The sequence below is a fragment of the Mauremys reevesii genome, linkage group 25 (genome assembly GCF_016161935.1).
Source record: "Mauremys reevesii isolate NIE-2019 linkage group 25, ASM1616193v1, whole genome shotgun sequence".
Taxonomy (NCBI): Eukaryota; Metazoa; Chordata; order Testudines; family Geoemydidae; genus Mauremys; species Mauremys reevesii.
The window spans coordinates 8,473,575-8,492,987 of NC_052647.1; the positions used below are offsets into that span (position 1 = coordinate 8,473,575).

At 47.5% G+C, this 19,413-nt stretch overlaps 2 protein-coding genes across 2 annotated transcripts in view; one reads left to right on the forward strand and one right to left on the reverse strand.

Annotated features, from left to right (window-relative positions):
* Nucleotides 1-2,401: 2,401 nt before the first annotated feature.
* On the forward strand, nt 2,402-17,443 carry LOC120391425 (C-type lectin domain family 10 member A-like). The gene is made up of 11 exons (XM_039515104.1): nt 2,402-2,498; nt 3,209-3,319; nt 4,329-4,418; nt 6,501-6,551; nt 7,308-7,397; nt 9,041-9,091; nt 11,762-11,851; nt 13,028-13,141; nt 14,190-14,341; nt 15,785-15,894; nt 17,109-17,443. The coding sequence occupies exons 1-11, from the start codon at nt 2,402-2,404 to the stop codon at nt 17,239-17,241; spliced, it is 1,089 nt and encodes a 362-aa protein (XP_039371038.1). The 3' UTR covers nt 17,242-17,443.
* LOC120391410 overlaps nt 11,688-19,413 on the reverse strand; it is a 108,644-nt gene continuing 100,918 nt past the window's right edge. Inside the window, exon 3 of the mRNA XM_039515076.1 lies at nt 11,688-11,942. Coding sequence (XP_039371010.1) covers nt 11,814-11,942 — 129 coding nt within the window. The 3' untranslated portion in view covers nt 11,688-11,813. The remainder of the gene's footprint in view (nt 11,943-19,413) is intronic.

Here is a 19,413-nt window from a genome sequence, read left to right on the forward strand (position 1 = left end):
CAGGACAATGTCATTGGCATATTCAGGATCTCAAAGCAGAAGGGTGTTCAGCTCAATGCCACTGATAGCTGCCTCCTCAAAGGTATCCAATAGCCAATCAGTGCTCATGTAGATTTGTCCACCTAGGGGCTCCTTACACCTTCCACTGAAGCGGTGATAGTGGTGCAAGTCAGTGAGGTCTAATATACATAACGTACCCTGGTCTTCATCAGCAGATCTCAAAATGCTTCATATAGGAGGTCAATGTCATTATATCCATTGTATTGATGGGGACACAAATGCACAGAGGGTTACCCTGCAACAGAACTGGGACAGGAACCCAGATCTTCTGACTCCCAGCCCAACCCTGCTGCCACCAGACCCCACTGTCTTGCCTCCAACGTAACCTTCAAGGTGCTTTAAAAAAAAATACAGTTAGCCTCAGAATTGTTACTTGCCAAAAAATCTCATCACTGGGGCCGTACCAAATTCAGGGTCTGTTTTGATCAATTTCACAGTCAAAGGATTTCAAAAAGTGTAAATTTCACTGTTTCCGTTATTTAAATCTGAAATTTCAAGGTGTTGAAATTGTGGGGTCCTGACCCAAAAGAGGGTGGTGGGGGATTGAAAGGCTATTGTACGGGGGTCGTGATATTGCTGCTATTACTTCTGCACTGCTGCTGGCGGCGGCCCTGCCTGCGGAGCTGGGTGGCCGGAGAGTGTCGGCTGCTGGCTGGGAGCCCAACTCTGAAGGCAGCGTTGCCACCAGGAGCAGTGCAGAAGCGAGGGTGACATGGTATGGGTGGGGTCATATCTTTTTGAGGGGGGCAGGGATGGCCTCATGGGTGGATGACCACCCGGGATACTGTGGTCTGGGGAGTGCCATAGTCAAACCCCCCCCCCACACACACACACACAACCAGTTCAAGGCCTCTATAACCCCTTTAACCCAAGTGCTCCACCTGGATCCAGGGAGGGGCAGGGCTTAGGCCAGCGCTGCTGAGGGCTCGCGCCCCACTACAGGAACCTCCCCTGGCAGGAGGAAGTTGCAGATTTGTAAGGGTGGCAATCCTGCCACCCCTCTGCAATAGCCAGATGTCATGGTCTGTGACATGTTTTTCATGGCTGTGAATTTGGTAGGGCCGTACTCATGACCATCCTTGGGATCGTGTAATCACTGACCTAGTGGATTTTGTGCTGGCGTGAGCGAGAGCATGTAGAGTTATCAGCAAAATGCTGAGCTCCTGTCTCCATGGAGTCACTACGAGACAACACCTGCTCTTGGATTCTGCTGTTATTGCACATCCTTCCCCCAAGGGCTTCTCCTTTCAGAAATATAAGTGGAAGGGAGGGAGGGATTCTGGCTACTTCCCCCCACATGGCTAGCCTGCCTGCCAAACTGCCCCTCAGCAGAGTACATAAGCATTGGTTCAACCCGTGGGACAGTCTGGCTTCTTCCACCTGGACAAGTGGTGCTTAGAGAGTGAACACTGCCCCTAAACTCTTAACTAGCTGGTGTGGATGAGCCCCCAGCAGGGTTACAGCTGGTTTAGCAAGCTGCAATGCCCGGCAGTCGCTGGCTTATGTTCCCACAAACCCTGAGAAATCTATGGGAGATTATTGGATCCAGCAGACCCTGGGGTGTCCAGGTTGGTGTAGAATGTCCCCTTAGTTCTTCAGCTGTTCATTTGCCGTTGTGGGATCAAGATGCCCATGCCACAAGCTTCCAGTTGGAAGAGTTACTGTGACTCCAGATATTGGTGAGAAACTGACATTTTTCTGGCCATGAAGCCTTCTGCTAAACCAACCGACCATCCTATCTAGTGTGTCTGGGAATAGTACAGGACCCCATCAGGTGAGATGCTCGCAGAGGCTGCTCTAGGTACATGCAATGTAGGCAGTTGTCTATGGTGGCAGACTTTTGAGCAGCTGCCTACAGTGGCAAATTTAGCCTGGCTGCCCCCCAGTCACGCAAGACCACACCACCACTCAGTGGAATCTGGCACTGCCGCTCTTTCCTTCACGATGTAGGAGTGACTGGGCCAAATCTGCCACACTAGGCCTCTGAGAAGGGGCATGGAACACTGAAGTTTTCCTAGGGCGGTTCTACCCATGGGACAGTCTGGCTGTCTCGAGCAGCCTCTGGGAGAGAAGTGCTGATTTCAACATGCTCTGATAAAATTCAGTGGGAGCTGAGCAATCTCAGAGCCTGGAAGTCTAAGGACCAGAAACTGGAACCACAGAGACTCTATGATTTGGCATGGCCTGGAGAGGAAATGATTGGGTCACGGTCCCTGACCTGGCAATTGTGAGAATGGGAAATGTGACCACGGGCGTCCGTTGCCCCAGAAAGTCATGCTGACGGCTCATATCCATATAAACTGCACCGACGGCAAGAAGCAGAACAGAGATATCCACAGCCATGAACCCGGACAGCTCCTACCACAAATGGGACAACTCTGAGCAGGTGGAATTGACAGTCCAGGGAGCGAGCAGCGCACCTGGGAGAGGCGGTAAAGGTGAGCTGGCCTGAGGAAGGGTGGGCTTGTGATTAAGGAGCTGCCCTGGGAGTCAGGAAACCTGTGTCCAATTCCTGGCTTTGCTAATTTGAAGTTGGTCGGTACCAACAATCAGGACTGTTTCTCGCTCTCTCCCAAGTAGTGTCTTGGTTAAGTCTGGATATTCCAATCATCCACATAAACTCCTTTCTTATCAACTATGAACTCATCCCTGGGTCACTCCAGTGTCTTCAGTGTTGCTATTCGAAGGATGAAACTGGTCCTGTGGGTAGGGTGACCAGACAGCAAGTGTGAAAAATCGGGATGGGGTTGGGGATAATAGGAGCCTATATAAGAGAGAGACACAAAAATTGGGTCTGTCCCTATAAAATCAGGACATCTGGTCACCCTACCTGTGAGCCTGCCCATATCTTCCCGTTAGAGCCTGAGAGGATTCTCATGCTCCCTTGAAGGCAGGGGCTTCTCAATCTGGGGGTCACACTCACCTTCTCTCCCCATATTGCCAAAAGGGAGAGGGATTCCCAACATGGAAAATGGAACACAGACAAGGCTGAGAACTACCTCAAGGTATTTACCCTACTGTGAATCCCTCCCCTCCCTTTGTCCAGTCATCTTCTCTTGTAGGGAACCATGTTCAGTCTCTCCCCAAAGGGAGTGTTAAGAGGGGTTGATCCCGCATTGAGAGCTCTAACCAGTGTTGCTCCCCACAGCTCTTTGCCTCTCCAAGTTTGCCCAAGGGAAGGCCATTGCGATCCTGTATGTCCTGCTGGCTATTTGCATTGCAGTGGCCACAGCTTTCATCGTGGTGAACCTTGGGAAATGTAAGTCTCCTGTTCGTTTCTACCTCGGCCTCAGATCTCACCTGCCAAGAATGAGGCTGCTTTGACTAGTTTTTGGTGGATTTTTGCAGTGGGGCACAAAATTGGGCTGAGAATGGAGGCTCAGCTGTGATGTTAATTATGGAGCAGTTGCCAGTGCTACGTAACTTTCACTCACCTCTGAGCTAAGGTGACCAGATTTTCAAAGGGGTGGGATTTGTCCTTAGCATAACTCCCACTAGCTTTCCATGGAACCTGTGCTCCTAAATCTCAGAAAAATCCCACCCAAAATCAATAACTGGGCCATGTTTGTGGTGACATTTTCAAGGTTGTTAAAATATTCATACAACATTTTTCTTTTTTCAACTGTGTGCTGGGACCACTGCAAAGGACTGGCTGCGGCTCCTGCTAGTGGAGAGGGAATGTAGGGCGTGAGAACAATGCAATGTGGGCATGGCACAGTGCACTGCCACAATTACCTCTTCCACATTAACACAAGGAGAGCTTGGGCCTGACAAATGCATTCCTTTCCTTTTTAACTTTGCAACCAGTTAACCACACACAAACCGAGGCAGGCTCCTCGTGGAAGTAGGCAACTTTCTGCTCTGCACAGCAGTCAGAGCCCTGCACTGCTCTGCAAAGGCTGAGCCTTTCCACTCTTGGCTTTGCTAGGCCCCTATGAGCTGTCCAGCCACATTCCGCACCCGTGTGTAGCAGTGGCAGCTGCACTGCACATCTTGAGGCCACTGGCAGCTCAGTGTAACATAGAGCAGCCCCAATACGGCTCTACATTGTACTGAGGACCGAGCTGATATCCAGAATAATGAATCCCTGTGTTGAGCACAGTGCGCCTGTAGCGGAGGATCACAGCTAGCATAAGGGAATGGACATCAGCAGTCTTGGGTGGTAACTGGGAGGAAAGTGCACTTTACAGCAGCACTAATATCCCCACAGATATGGGGTTCCTCTGCTCACACATTTTAATCTGCTATCAAAAGTCTCATGTTTACAGTGTCCCAGGGTCTTGCGAAAGCCCAGCTGGATCGAGATACGATTAGAAGAGATGCCAAGAGAAATCTCTCAGATCACCAGGATTATCTAGGTGAGAGGATAAAGCAAATGTTTCTATTCCTCGTTGGACTTGGTGAATCCTTTTTGTTCTCTACGTCTCAAGGGTGCGGAGAGTCTGACCCAAGGGGTCAGTTGCAAGGCTGGTGGAAGTTGATGTAGCTTGTTCAAATTCAGCGGAGCTGAGCAGACGTACATGTGCTGGGGATCTGACCACAGCTCAGACAAGTCTGTAGATTATTGTTGGGAATGGGACAACCAGACGAGGTGGAAGCAGCTCTTAGAAGTTGTTGGATAACATTGTTCTCCTCCTAGGATCACTGATTGTCCAATGAGATTTTGTTCTGATGAAGTCACGTTTCTGCTGCTGGGGAAGCCTTGGCGTAGATGCAATTGGTCTGTCCCAGGAGTAGGCATGTGCCTGGGGCTCCCATAAACAACCAGTGATTGGACGAATGGAAACAGAGACCTGTGTCCTCCAGGACAGACCCCAGCTTAAATAAAGTATGGAAGCAGTAATCTGGACGGGGGAGAAGTGTGGTGGTGAGTCTCGACTCATCCGGCAGGTGGTCCATGCCAACCCACCTAACCTTGGGACCATTGTGCAGGGGCAGTGCCTGATGCCCCTGGATTGCCTCAATGCAGTCCTGGGTCTGACCTGTTCTTTCCACCACAATCCCCCTCAGGGGGTCACTGACTGGATCTCTCTGAATAAACATTGTTGTTAATTTCCCAATTTACCTCTGGGACCCTCAACACTGTAACGAGCCTGCACCCACCTGGACTGCATGGGTATCACTGTGCAGGACATCATGGGCACTGAGAACATCACAGTAACAGTGGGTTAGTACTCAGACCCTGCTGCTCCAAATGGGGTCTGAGCCCCAGCTGATAGGTGTTGGCTGGTGTTGTGGCTAAGGCATGGGCTAGACCTCAGGAGATTTGGCTTCAATTCCCAGTTTTGCTGCTGACTTGAAAGAGTCACTTCATTTGTCTGTGCCTCAGTTTCATTATCTGTGAAATGGGTAACATTTCTTGTCTATTTGTATTGTAAGATCTTCAGCACAGAGACAAGTGTGTGTCTCTCATTTTGTCACTGTGCAGTGCCCAGAGCAACAGGGTCTCGATATCTGTTGGGGTCTGTGCAGCACCTGGAACAAGAAGGCCTCAATCTCATCTGGGGCTTCTAGGCAATAATATTGAATAGTAATAAGTGAAACCTATTTACAACCTTACCACTTGCTGCCTGTAACGTGGGGACAATCACCTCTTGAGTGACTCCTGCTGCTGCATCTGGTACTGAAGGACTTCCTCCTGCTCCTGGCGCCCCCTGTAGGTTGTCACCTTCAGTGGCTCTGCCCTCTGGCCAAGTCACACAGTCAAAAATGGATGAACACCTTCTGAAGTAGGAAAGAGTTCAACAGCTGTCACCCCTCACTAGATGCTTCAGTCCCATCTCTGGGCCCTTTGAATCCTGCTCTTCGGAACAAGCCTTGTCCCCTTCCTGGGGCTTAGTCCACTTTGCTAGTGCAGGTGGGAACAACAGGCCTGCCCACTGCTCTAGGTCCCAACCCTTGAACCCTATAAACAGCAACTCCGTATGGCCTCCTTTAATTGTTTGTTGCTACATTCGCTGAGCCTTTTCCCACCTGGTCTCTCTATCTCCGTCCGTTGACTTAGTTCTAGAGCTGTGAGCTCCTAGGTTTCGCAAATGCAGCGTGTTGAGCAACTTTGGCCAGAGCACAGTCCTGTTCCTCACCACTCTGGCCCCAGCCAGGGACTGACCTGCAGTCTGCCCCTGCACCTCTTTTTATCTGAGCCTGCTGGGCTCTGATTGGCTGCTTCTGTGCAGCCTTTCTAGGCAGGCCTGCAGGACCCACCTTCGCTGCTCCTTTTTGGGTTGTGATATAGTAGGACATCAGGGCCTCAAGCAGGGGGCCACAAAGTGCCAGGTACACCCTGTCAACCTGCCATTGCTGCATAATTTTCACACACCTCTGGATGAATGACCATGATCCAGGGCTCCCCATGGGCAGGCATATGGGAGAGGCAGCATGAGGGCCTGTGTTGTTGTTGTTTAAAATTGAAACTCCCCATTCTTTCATCTTCCTTTTAGAGTTGAAGATGTCAAAAGAATTCAGTACATTTACCAAACAAGTGGTTAAAGGTATGTTCTGCTGGTGTTTCTCAAGAGATCGTGGCATAACCAAAGAGTATCGCCAACCCTGATGTTCAAAAATCATGAGTCAGGCCCATGAGATTGGCTTAAAAATCATGAGCTTTTTAAAAATATGAAAAATGTTGGGCACATGTTATTCATCTCCTGGTTTCTGAGATGTTAGGGTCTTGGTCAGATCTCATTTTAAAGCTTTTCTCCGCAACCATGAGGGCCATAGACTTACCTTTTCTAAATGAAAGCTGAGATTCTTTCCTAGTGACCTGCATCTAGGAACTGCCACTTGAAGAAACTGATCAAATATTGTGCAAACTGTCAAAAAATCATGGGAGTTGGCAACATTGCATGGCCCCGTGCACTGAGGTGGGCATAGGTGCCGCCTCCATGGGTGCTCTGGGGCTGGAGTCCCCGGTCTTACATTTTTCTTGTTGACCAGCCATGATCTAAACCACAGTCTTTGAATTCTATCATGAGGCCTTTTTGTTTGGACTAATTCCGTCTTTCTGTCTCCCTTTTGCACCTTTTCCCATCAATATTTGTTATTACTGTGATATTTGATGAACTGTCAATCACTTTTCACAGCTGAGCTCACAAGGAGGGTAAATTTGTAGACCCAGTTATCGCAATGGGTCTTGAGTGGTGTCTGGGAGGAAAATGCACATTACAGCAGCACTGATATCCCCAAAGATATGGGTTTTCCCCTTCTCATAAATTTTACTCTGTTATCAAGAGGTCTCATGTCTACAGTATCCCAGGGTCTTGCTGAAGCCCAGCTGGATCGAGATACGGCCGGAAGAGATTCCAAGAGAAATCTGTCAGCTCTCCAGGACTATCTGGGTGAGTCGATAAAGGAAACATTTCTCTCCCTTTGTTGTGGCACATCTTTTGGGGTCAGACTCTTGGTGGGTGGAAATCACTTCAGTGGAGCAGAACCAACTTACATTAACCGGGGATGTGACCCACAGCTCATATAGGACCGTAGAGTGGGGGGTGGGAGTGGGACAACCACAGGAGGTATAAGCAGCTCTTGGCGCTGGTCTACACTGAAAGCTAACAATCTGCACAGCTATATCTCTAAGGGGTGTGATTTTTGACACTGCTGACAGATGTAGCTATGCTGACCTAACCCGTGCTGTAGACAGTTCTAGGCTGATGGAAGAATTCTTCCATCGACCTAGCTACTGGCTCTTGGGAGAGTGGATTAGCTACAGTTACAGGAGAACCCCTCCTGTCGTAGCAAATGTCTACACTGCAGCACAGCTGCTGTCGCATTTTAGGTGTAGACATACCGTTGGAAGTTGTTGCATCACAACTGCTCTGATCTTAGGATCACTGAATGTCCAATGAGATTTTGTTCTAATGAGGTCATGCTTCCAACTTGCATCTCATTGGCTGAGAGTATTACACCTGGGGAAGCCATGAGCATGAGTGGAATTGGTCTGTACCAGGAGTAGGCACATGCCTGGGGCCCCCATAAAGACAATTACTGCTTGGGTGAGTGGGAACTGAGACTCATCTCCTCCAGGACACTCCCCTGACCATCTGAAGAAAGGAAGCAGGAATATGGCTAGGGAGAGGCCCCAGCCCATCCAGAAAAGTGTGGTTGTGAGTCCCCAAACAGCCAACAAATGACTCCTGCCAACCCACCTACGCTTAGGATCATTGCACAGGGGCAGGGCTAATGGGAGCCATCATGCTGTGGTATGGATGATGCCCCTGGATTGTGTTAATGCAGTCCTGGGTCTGACCAATTTTTTACACTACAGTTCCCCTGTGTGGGTCATTAACTGGATCTCTCTTAATAGACCCACTGGTGTAATTTGCTAATTTGCCCTGGGACTCTAAACGCCGTAATGATCTTGCACCCACCTGGACTGCATCGGTGTCTCTGTGCAGCACGTCCTGGGCACTGAGAACATCACAATAACAGGGGGTTAGTACTGAGATCCTGCTGCACCAAAAGGGGCTCTGAGCCCCAGCTGAGTAGAGGTTGGCTGCTGTTGTGGCTAAGGCATAGGCTGGAACTCACAAGATCTGGCTTCAGTTCCCAGTTTTGCTGCTGACTCCCTGTGTGACCTTGAAAGAGTCACTTCTTTTCTCTGTGCCTCAGTTTCACTATCTGTGAAATGGGTAATGTTCCTTGTCTATTTGTATTGTAACTGTCTCTTGCTCTGTGTCTAGACAGTGCCCAGAGCAGCGATACCCAATCTCAGTTCCCGTTTGTGCAGCACCTGGCACAAAGGGGCCATAATCTCAGTTGGGGACTCTAGGAAGCACTGTAATAGAAATCAGTAATAGCTATAAGTGAAACCCATTTACATCCTTGCCAACGATTGCCCTTGCTCCATAAATTTCACACACACCTGGATGAATGGTCCTTATCCAGCGCTCCTCAGGGGTGGAACATGTGGGTGGGGCAGCATGAGGTCCTGTGTTGTTATTTAAAGTGGAAATTCCCCATTCTCTCATCTTTCTTTTAGAATTGAAGATGTCCAAAGAATTCAACGTGTTTAACAGTCGACTTCTTAATGGTATGTTCTGCTGATGTTTCTCAAGAGGTTGGGCATAAACAGTTCCCTTGTGCTGCCAACCCCAGCATTCAAAAATCATGAGTCAAGCCCATGAGAGTGGCTTAAAACTCATAAGAACGGCCTTACTGGGTCAGACCAAAGGTCCATTCATCCCAGTATCCTGTCTACCGACAGTGGCCAATGCCAGGTGCCCCAGAGGGAGTGAACCTAATAGGTTATGATCAAGTGATCTCTTTCCTGCCATCCATCTCCACTCTCTGACAAACAGAGGCTAGGGACACCATTCCTTACCCATCCTGGCTAATAGCCATTAATGGACTTAACCTCCATGAATTTGTCTAGTTCTCTTTTAAACCCTGTTATCGTCCTAGCCTTCACAACCTCCTCAGGCAAGGAGTTCCACAGGTAAACTATGCACTGTGTGAAGAAGAACTTCCTTTTATTTGTTTAAAACCTGCTGCCCATTAATTTCATTTGGTGGCCTCTAGTTCTTATATTACTGGAACAAGTAAATAACTTTTCCTTATTTACTTTCTCCACACCACTCAAGATTTTATAGACCTCTATCATATCCCCCCTTACTCTCCTCTTTTCCAAGCTGAAAAGTCCTAGCCTCTTTAATCTCTCCTTACATGGGACCTGTTCCAAACCCCTAATCGTTTTAGTTGCCCTTTTCTGAACTTTTTCTAATGCCAGTATATCTTTTTTGAGATGAAGAGACCACATCTGTATGCAACATTCAAGGTGTGGGTGTACCAGGGATTTTTATAAGGGCAATAAGATATTCTCCATCTTATTCTTGATCCCTTTTTTAACGATTCCTAACATCCTGTTTGCTTTTTTGACTGCCACTGCACACTGTGTGGACGTCTTCAGAGAACTATTCAGGATGATTCCAAGATCTCTTTCCTGATTAGGTAATAATTGGAGATATACCAATCTCCTAGAACTGGAAGGGACCTTGAAAGGTTTACAGAAACCATTAGTTGTAGCTAAATTAGCCCTCATCATATTGTATGTATAGTTGGTGTTATTTTTCCAATGTGCATTACTTTACATTTATCCACATTAAATTTCATTTGCCATTTTGTTGGGTTATTTTTTCCAAACATTTATCCACATTAAATTTCATTTGCCATTTTGTTGCCCAATCACTTAGTTTTGTGAGATCTTTTTGAAGTTCTTCACAGTCTGCTTTGGTCTTAACTATCTTGAGCAGTTTAGTATCATCTGCAAACTTTGCCACCTCACTGTTTACCCCTTTTTCCAGATCATTTATGAATAAATTGAATAGGATTGGTCCTAGGACTGACCCTTGGGGAACACCACTAGTTACCCCACTCCATTCTGAAAATTTACCATTTATTCCTATCCTTTGTTCCCTGTCTTTTAACCAGTTCTCAATCCATGAAAGGAGACAACTTAAGTTATGTAAGAGCCGTTGGTGAGGGATCGTGTCAAAGGCTTTCTGGAAATCTTTCTGTCTTGCATCCGAAGAAGTGGGTATTCACCCACGAAAGCTCATGCTGCAAAACGTCTGTTAGTCTATAAGGTGCCACAGGATTCTTTTTTGCTTTTACAGATCCAGACTAACACGGCTACCCCTCTGATACTGGAAATCTAAGTACACTATTTCCACTGGATCCCCCTTGTCCACATGTTTGTTGACCCCTTCAAAGAACTCTAATGGATTAGTAAGACACGATTTCCCTTTACAGAAATCATGTTGACTACTGCTCAACAGTTTATGTTTTTCTATGTGTCTGACAATTTTATTCTTTACTATTGTTTCAACGAATTTGCCTGGTACTGACATTAGACTTACTGGTGTGTAATTGCCAGGATCACCTCTAGAGCCCTTTCTAAATATTGGTGTTAAATTAGCATCTTCCAGTCATTGGGTACAGAAGCTGATTTAAAGGATAGGTTACAAACCATAGTTAATAGTTCCGCAATTTCACATTTGAGTTCTTTCAGAACTCTTGGGTGAATGCCGTCTGGTCCCGGTGACTTGTTACTGTTACGTTTATCAATTAATTCCAAAACTTCCTCTAGTGACACTTCAATCTGTGACAATTCCTCAGATTTGTCACCTAAAAGGGACAGCTCAGGTTTGGGAATCTTCCTAACATCCTCAGCCGTGAAGACTGAAGCAAAGAATTCATTTCATTTCTCCGCAATGGCTTTATCGTCTTTAAGCGCTCCGTTTGTATCTCGATCATCCAGGGGCCCCACTGGTTGTTTAGCAGGCTTCCTGCTTCTGATGTACTTAAAAAACATTTTGTTATTACCTTTTGAGTTTTTGGCTAGCCGTTCTTCAAACTCCTTTTTGGCATTTCTTATTACATATTTACACGTAATTTGGCAGATTTTTAAAAATATAATAAATGTTGGGCTTGATTTATTTGTGTTCTTATTTCTGAGCCTTTAGGGTCATGCTTGGGTCACATTATTAAACTGTTCTCTGCCACCATGAGGGGTAGAAATTAATATTTTTTAATGAAAGCTGAGACTCTCTGCTAACTGCATAAATCCAGGAGCTGAGGCTTGAAGAAACATATCAAATGTCACAAGATGTGCAATAAAATCGTTCGGGTTGCACATGGGTGGGGTCTCTCCCTTTGACGCGCCCATGTACAGCAGTTCTTTTCTGCCCTCTGTTGTTTGCAGTGTCCAAGGAGCTGGCTGGGGTTAGGCTGGGGATTGAGGAGATCCAAGCTGATCACGTAAAAGACCTGTCGTATCTCCAGGACACCATAGGTGAGAAACATCCTTTTCCTTCCAATGCCTGATCACTGCTGCGTCCTTGTAGAGGGACTCCTGGGTCTGATCTTTCCCTGTGGAGGGCAAACTGAAATGGAAGGAGAGAAGGAGGATGAGAAAGGGGAAGTATGAGGATGGAGCAGGTAACCCTATATGGATAATCCCATTTTAGTTTGGGATCAGCTGCATCCTGTTCCCATGGGCCTCCCCAGGTTTTATCCTGAGTCCAGTTCATGCTGCAGGAGAACATTGGATCTCAGACCCTGATCCAGCAAAGGCACTTATGCATGTGTAACCCATTGGTGAACACGTGTGACAGGTAACCCCTCTGTGCTGATCTAGGAATAGCTTTATCTCAAGTTGTAGTAGTTCCTGCTTTTAGCCCTGGAGGACTCCAGTTCAATCCCCACATTGTTACCCACGATAGCAGCTGTCAAACAACTCTACGCTCCTGATTACTGTGTGGGATGACACACGTGCTCAGAGCAGTGGTTTTTGACCTATGGTCCATAGACCCAGGGGTGTCTGCAGACGATATCTAAAATTTCCAAAGGGGTCTGCACCTCCACTCTAAAGTTCAGGAGTCCGCAAATGAATACAGCTTTGTATATAGGTGCATTGCTGAATTGTGGTCTCAGTACCCTGTAGATACACAGGAGTGGGGGCCGGGTGTAGGAGGTGGTTGGGTGGGGGCTCTGGTCCACTCAGCACTGCTGAGAGCTCATAGCTTCCATGGCCTGCAGAAGGAATTTGGGAATGCTCAGCCTTTCTGGTATCAAGCCCATGCAATGCAAACATAAGCTGGATTCTGATCTTGGTTCTGCTGGTGTCAGTGCCGTGACTGTGGAATTAGACCTCCATAGAAGAGCTCCATGATGCAGAAGTGGAGTGTGGGCTACGTGATTGTGAGCCTATTGAAGTAAAAATTCCCTCAGTTGGCTTGAAGGAAAATCAACGAGCCCAGGATAGCAGAGATGCTTAGATAATATAATAGTGGACTCCGGTATCAGAGCATAGATAGGTCGAAGGTTGTGAATGGGGACAGATAGTGTGTTTGCGGGTAGATGGACACACAGAAATTTCCAGCTGCAGTTAAGGAAGGTCTGAGCCAGCCCAGAAATATCAACCTGTTGATTCCGGTGGCATTTTTCTACCCCCTGCCTGCCCTGACAGAGATAAGGAACCTAACGCACAGTATGTCGAAGGAGCTGGCTGAGGTGAGAAGGGACCATGACAGACTCCAGGAGGTCTTGAGCAGGGTGCAGGACGAGTTTCAGAAGTTCAAAGGTAAAGAGGCGCTGGGCAGGGCTGTGAGGCCTGTGACAGCATTAACCTCAAATGCCCAGAGTCAGTGAAAGTCAACAGGGATCAGCACATTCGACTGCCATGATCCCAATAGGCCTATGGCCTGTGCAGCTTCCCCTGCACTGAAACTGACCACATCTCCTCAGCTGCAAGTCCCCAGTGTCTGTAGAGCCAGCACAGATGTCTCCGATGCCACCCTATTGCCCCTAATTCTCTCACTGGTTCTATGGCTTGGGAACCAGATTTGATGTAGAACCAGCGAGAGACTCGGGGAGCCATAACTCACTCCCTGATACCTGCCCTCCACTCAGTGGAAACAGACACATCTGTTAATCTTGGCCCTAGCTGGCTAAATACATAATGAAGCCTAACATGGGATGGATACAATACTGTATGGCAGAAGCCACCAGGTGGTGCTGTAGTACATGGGCTTGCAAGTTCTCTTTCCAAGCATGTCAGCAGTATTGAAGACATGCTGTGTCGTTCTCTGCAGACTGTGAAATTTTTTGAGGGGGGAACTGTTGCAACTAGCAAGGGAGTTTGCTCCCTGCCTGACACACTCCAACTAGAGTCAGTTCTTGGGGTAGAGTTGTACCCAGGAAACTGGGGCATCAGCGTCTGGGCTGAGATCACAGACTGGCCTGCTTTTTGTTTATGGGCACCTCTTTTCAAGGACTAGTGCACAGAACGAAAATCAACAAGTTATACTAGGAAAATATTAAATCACTGATTTATTTTTTCAATGGGAAACCGACCTACCAAACCCTGCCATCTGCTACCACATGTCAGAGGGGTGACACTGCCATGTAACTTATACAACCACCTCACATAGGATGAATATCAAAGTATGAATATTTGCAATAAACTATTTGGCAAGCTTTTCAGCAGGGTGTGGGGAAATTTCTTTGTGAAATTCATTAATAAATCCAAACACTGAATAAATGCTAGAATTTCTTTAACTGCTTGTGATGACTTGGACTGCATTTTCACTCTCTAATGCAGACCTGTCCCATAATTTGACTTCTGACAGAATTCACCTGCATGAAATGTCCATCTGGCTGGCAGAGTTTTAAGAAAAGTTGCTACTTCTTTTCAACATTGACTAAATCCTGGCAAGATGCTAAGCAGTTCTGTACCGATCAAAGGTCTGGCCTGGTTATCGTTAACACCGCAGAGGAACAGGTAAGCCATCCGCTCAGATTCCAATTGTGGATCATGCAGAATGGAAGGAAAGAAGCACAAGGGTCCAGACTCTGTTCTGCTACACCAGGGTGAATCTGGAGTTACTCTAGATTTACCCCAGCGTACCTAAGATCACAGTCTGGCCCAAGTTCTCTGGGAATTTAGCAATATTTTTGGATGTAGCTTGCTGCTCAAGGGCAATCGAGGGGACTTGGATACTTACAGTAATTTGAAAAATGTTGTGTGAGAGTTGTGAACAGAAATCCCAGTGTCAGATACGGATGGTTCGATGGAAATCAAAATTAATGTGGGTGGGTGGGGGAGCAGTTCTAATCCCTTGTGAATCCAAATCACAGAGTCCCATGAGAACGTAAAAATAGCATTTGATTGCTAGTGACCTGGGCAGGATTTTAGTTGCTGACCCAGAGGTAAAATGCTTTTCACAGCAGCTCACTTCTACACTAGGGAAGGCCTTTTGATATCCTGTGGAAGACCCCACTCCAGATTCCTCACTGGGACTTTGTAGAAGGAATCCTGCCGTGAGGGAGGATCACTTTAAGTTTTAAATTGAGCCTGGTACCTGCTGGGAACAGGACTTTGGGAGACTAGTTGGTGCTTACAGGATGCCCATGTAGTGCAGAGGTGGGCAAGGTACAGCTGTGAATCCGGAGTCACCAGAACCAAAATCTGGCTCCCGAGCAGTACAGCTCATAGCGTGTGTATTTCACTATCCCATCTTCAGGCCTGGATTTAAGACTCCCCCAATAACCATGCTGCAGAATGGGACTTAACAGGAATTGTAAGATGGTTCCTTGGTCCTCCCCGCATGGAGAAGACCTATGGCCATGGATTTCACAGGCCCCAGAGGCAGATCCTCAGCATCTGTAGAAGGACTGAAAATTACCTGCACCAAACAGCGTACAGGCCAGTGTTCACCTCCTATTCTGAAGAGGAGATTTGCAGGACAAAGGGCAGGGATGAGGCATTTGAAGTACAGCTGGTCAGAAAATGAACATTTTTTTTCCTGTAGAAAATTTCATTTTGGAGGGCAAAGATTTATATATATTTCTATTTTTTGGCTGAAAATCTAAACGTTTCAACTTGGAAATGCTGCTGCAGTGCTTCATGGGAGCTGTAGTTTGGATCCCTCGGGCCCCCATTCTTTAGAGGTCAGGCTACTTAGTCAGTCTACATCTCCCATGATGCACAACGGCCACTCCTCTTGAAGAGAAAAAGTGATGCATCATGGGAGTGCCTGGTGCATTATGGGAAATATAGGGTGGCCAGCCCTGATGTAAAGGTTTGGAAAAAAGCGGGAGGGGTGAGAATCTACAGCTACAGACTCTGCTGGCCACAAACACAAGCCCCATGAAACCCCCTCACCTCCCCCCTCACCTTCTGCTTGGGATCATGATTCTCTTCTTAACCTGTTTTCTCACATAGACATTTTTGTCAAACCACATCAGTGAGCACAACGTGTACTGGCTGGGCCTCAGCGACTCAGCGAAGGAAGGGGAGTGGCGCTGGCTGGATGGCAGCCCCCTGTCTGTCAGGCAAGTCCCTCTTTGTTCGGCCTCTTTGGAGAGAGAACTGTCCCTTACAATCAGCTGTTTCTGCTTTATCACCTGTCCTGATAAAGAGCCAGATGGAGCACTGATACCAATGCAATTGATACTAGAGGGGTCTCTGGTCCCCTTTATTGGCTAAAGCATGTAAAGAAGGTTATGAGTCTGCTACTGCCTCCATGCTAATGTCATCCAGGGTCAGCACAGAGCAGGGACTGGACCTGGGATGTTCCTGGGGAGCAGAAAGCTGCTTTACAATGGGACATTCTGAGTGTCCTGCTAAGGAAAGGTGCTGGGGAGAACAGCAACATGGCCATGGGGACAGGGCCATGGAGAAGGAGGCAGCACTGCTGGGTTCTAGTCCCAGCCCCATGAGTGTGCTCTGCTGGCCGACTGTGAGGCACGTCTCTTCCTGCCCTATGCCTCAGTTTCCTCACCTGTAAAATGCACTGGAAACTGATGTTGTCCAAGCTGAGAACAGCTCTGGCTTGAGCAGTGGCTGGGCCAGCTTCCCCCATTCAGTGGCTAGCACCAACCTGCCATGGCCCTGACCTCCAGGCACCACCTCAAGCATTGAGTAGGCAGATCAGTCCATGCCCCCTTCACTCTCTCTGCTAAAACTATCAGACCAGTCATGGCCCATTGGCCTTGGTGACGTGGAGGCCAGTCCCCTAGAAGCTGGCTCATTTCACTCGACCTGCATGGAGGAGGTTTTCGAACCAGAGACACTGTACGCACGTGGACTCTGTTCTGTTGCTATGACTCCCGCCACACTGGGGATTGGATGGGAGATGATTGTCCTGTATAAGCCAGGAACAAGTGGAGCATTTGCAGGGGTGTTGGGATACACGGCATCCACCGGTGGGAGTTGCTCTAGGAGCAGAGCCATCTAAATCATGTTTCTGCAGTGCAGGCGCAGTCAAGCATCGGTCTCTTTGTGCCCAGACTCCCCTCTGTGCTGCGATGGGCAGCCACCCATCCTCTGCCTTCTTCCATCCATCCATCTTCCTCTTACCCACCGACTGCACCACCTGGCCTGCCAACCCCTGCTGTTTGGATGGTGACATTTAAAGGCAGCTAGAGGTGTATGAAGCAGCTGGCATCCACCAGGGTCCTTCCATCCAAAGTTATTGGTTCCCCAACCCCCTTGTAGAACTTCCATACCCACCTCTAATTCCATGGGGCTTCGGTTTGCTTTTCAGGTTCTGGGGGCCCGGGGAACCCAACAATGTTGGGCATGAAGGGGAGGACTGTGGCAGCCTGCGCTTTGACGGGAAGTGGAATGATGCCACCTGCTCCGTGACTGAGCACTGGATCTGCGAACGGCAGTGCTAGCTGAGTCCCTGCATCCACAGCGGGGAGAGCAGGTGTCACACAGACTGCCCCACGTGGGACAGCTTAGGAGCTATCATCTCTCTAAAGCAATGATTCTCAGACTGCCACTCGCAAGGTGCAAGAAGCTCTTCAATGTGTCTGTCATAACTATAAAGGGAAGGGAACAGCCCTCCTGTGTACAATATTATAAAATCCCTCCTGGCCAGAGACACCAAAATCCTTTTACCTGTAAAGGGTTAAGAAGCTCAGGTAACCTGGCTGACATCTGACCCAAAAGGACCAATAAGGGGACAAGATACTTTCAAATCTTGGTGGAGGGAAGGCTTTTGTTTGTGTGCTCTTTGTTTTGGGGTTGTTCGCTCTTGGGACTAAGAGGGACCAGACATCAATCCATGTTATCCAAATCTTTCTGAACCAGTTTCTCATATTTCGAACTTGTAAGTAACATAAAGGCAAGGCGGGTTAGTTTTATCTTTGTTTTCTCAACTTGTAAATGTTCCTTTTGGCTAAGAGGATTTACCTCTGTTTGCTGTAACTTTGAACCTAAGGCTAGAGGGGGTTCCTCTGGGCTCTTTGAATCTGATTACCCTGTAAAGTTATTTTCTATCCTAATTTTACAGAGATGATTTTTACCTTTCTCTTTCTTTAATTAAAAGCTTTCTTTTTAAGAACCTGATTGATTTTTCCTTGTTTTGGGATCCAATGGGATTGAATCTGGACTCACCAGGAATTGTGGGGGAAAGGAGGGGGGATGGTTAAATTCTCCTTGTGTTAAGATCCAAGGGGTTGGATCGGTGTTCACCAGGAACTTGGTGAAGAAGTCTCTCAAGACTACCCAGGGAAGGGAGTTAGTACTTGGGAGTGGTGGCAGCAAAACCAGATCTAAGCTGGTAATTCAGTTTAGAGGTTCATATGCAGGTCCTCATATCTGTACTCTAAAGTCCAGAGTGGGGAAGGAACTTTGACATGGTGAGCAGCGGTGAGGGATATTTTTAGGAACCAAAAGCCAGTAAGATTTTTTTTTCTCCTGTGTAGCTGCTTAGAAAGCAGAGCTGGGAAGGTAAATGCATGTTTTTTTTTAACAAGGGTCTTTGTTAAGAGAAGGTTTCAAACAGTGAACAAGCAGTTAGCAAAAGGAATTTACAAGCTGAATTGTTTGGTTTTTTTCTTTCTACCTCTCAGGTACAGCTAGTTTAAAGACTGAATGCTGTGAAAGTCTCTGTTAACTAGGCAGCCTTGAGCTGAGTGCATCCCTTTTTCAGTGAACTGCAGAGGGGGTGTGACCCAGCACAAGAAAGAAGGAAAATGATGACCAGTGAAACAGCTAGCAAACTAGAGCTGGCCAGAATAGAAGCAGAAGAAAATAAAAAGAAACATGACAGACTGCTCGAATTAAAAAAACTCGAGAACAAAGCTGCTGAAAGAGCTATGGAGGAGAGGGAAAGAGAGAGGGAGGAGAGGGAAAGAGAGAGGAAGCATGAACTGGAGTTAGCATGGCTAGGCAGGATATATCAGCCAACCCTAGCAACCCCTCTCCCGGTACCGCTTTCCATCCCAGGAAATTCCCCACCTACAAGGCAGGCAATGATACTGAGATGATACTTAGAAAATTTCAAAAGGGCCTGCCTTGGGTACAGCATCTCTACAAACCAGTACATGATAGAGCTGAGGCCACAGCTCAGTGGACCCTTAGCAGAGGTGGCAGCTGAAATGCCTAAAGAAAACATGAACAGTTATGAACATTTTAAAAACAAGGCCAGAATCAGAATGGGGCTAACACCCGAGCATTCCCATCGGCGGTTCAGAGCCCTAAAGTGGAAAACAGACGTGTCATTTACCCGACATGCCTACCACATTGGGAAAAATTGGGATGCCTGGATATCAGGAGTGAGTGTTAAATCTCTGGAAGCTCTGTCCTTCCTAATGCAAATGGAGCAGTTCTTAGAGGGTGTTCCTGAGGAAATAGAAAGGTACATCCTAGATGGGAAGCCCAAAACTGTAACGGAGGCAGGAGAGATTGGGGCCAAATGGGTGGAAGTGGCAGAAAAGAAAAAAAATAGTAGCAGTTGGAGCGAATATCAGAGGGGGCAAACCGAAACTAAACCCTATCACCGGGGGCAACCCAAGGCCCCACCTACAACCCAAGGAAAGCCCCAGACACCCTATTGCCCC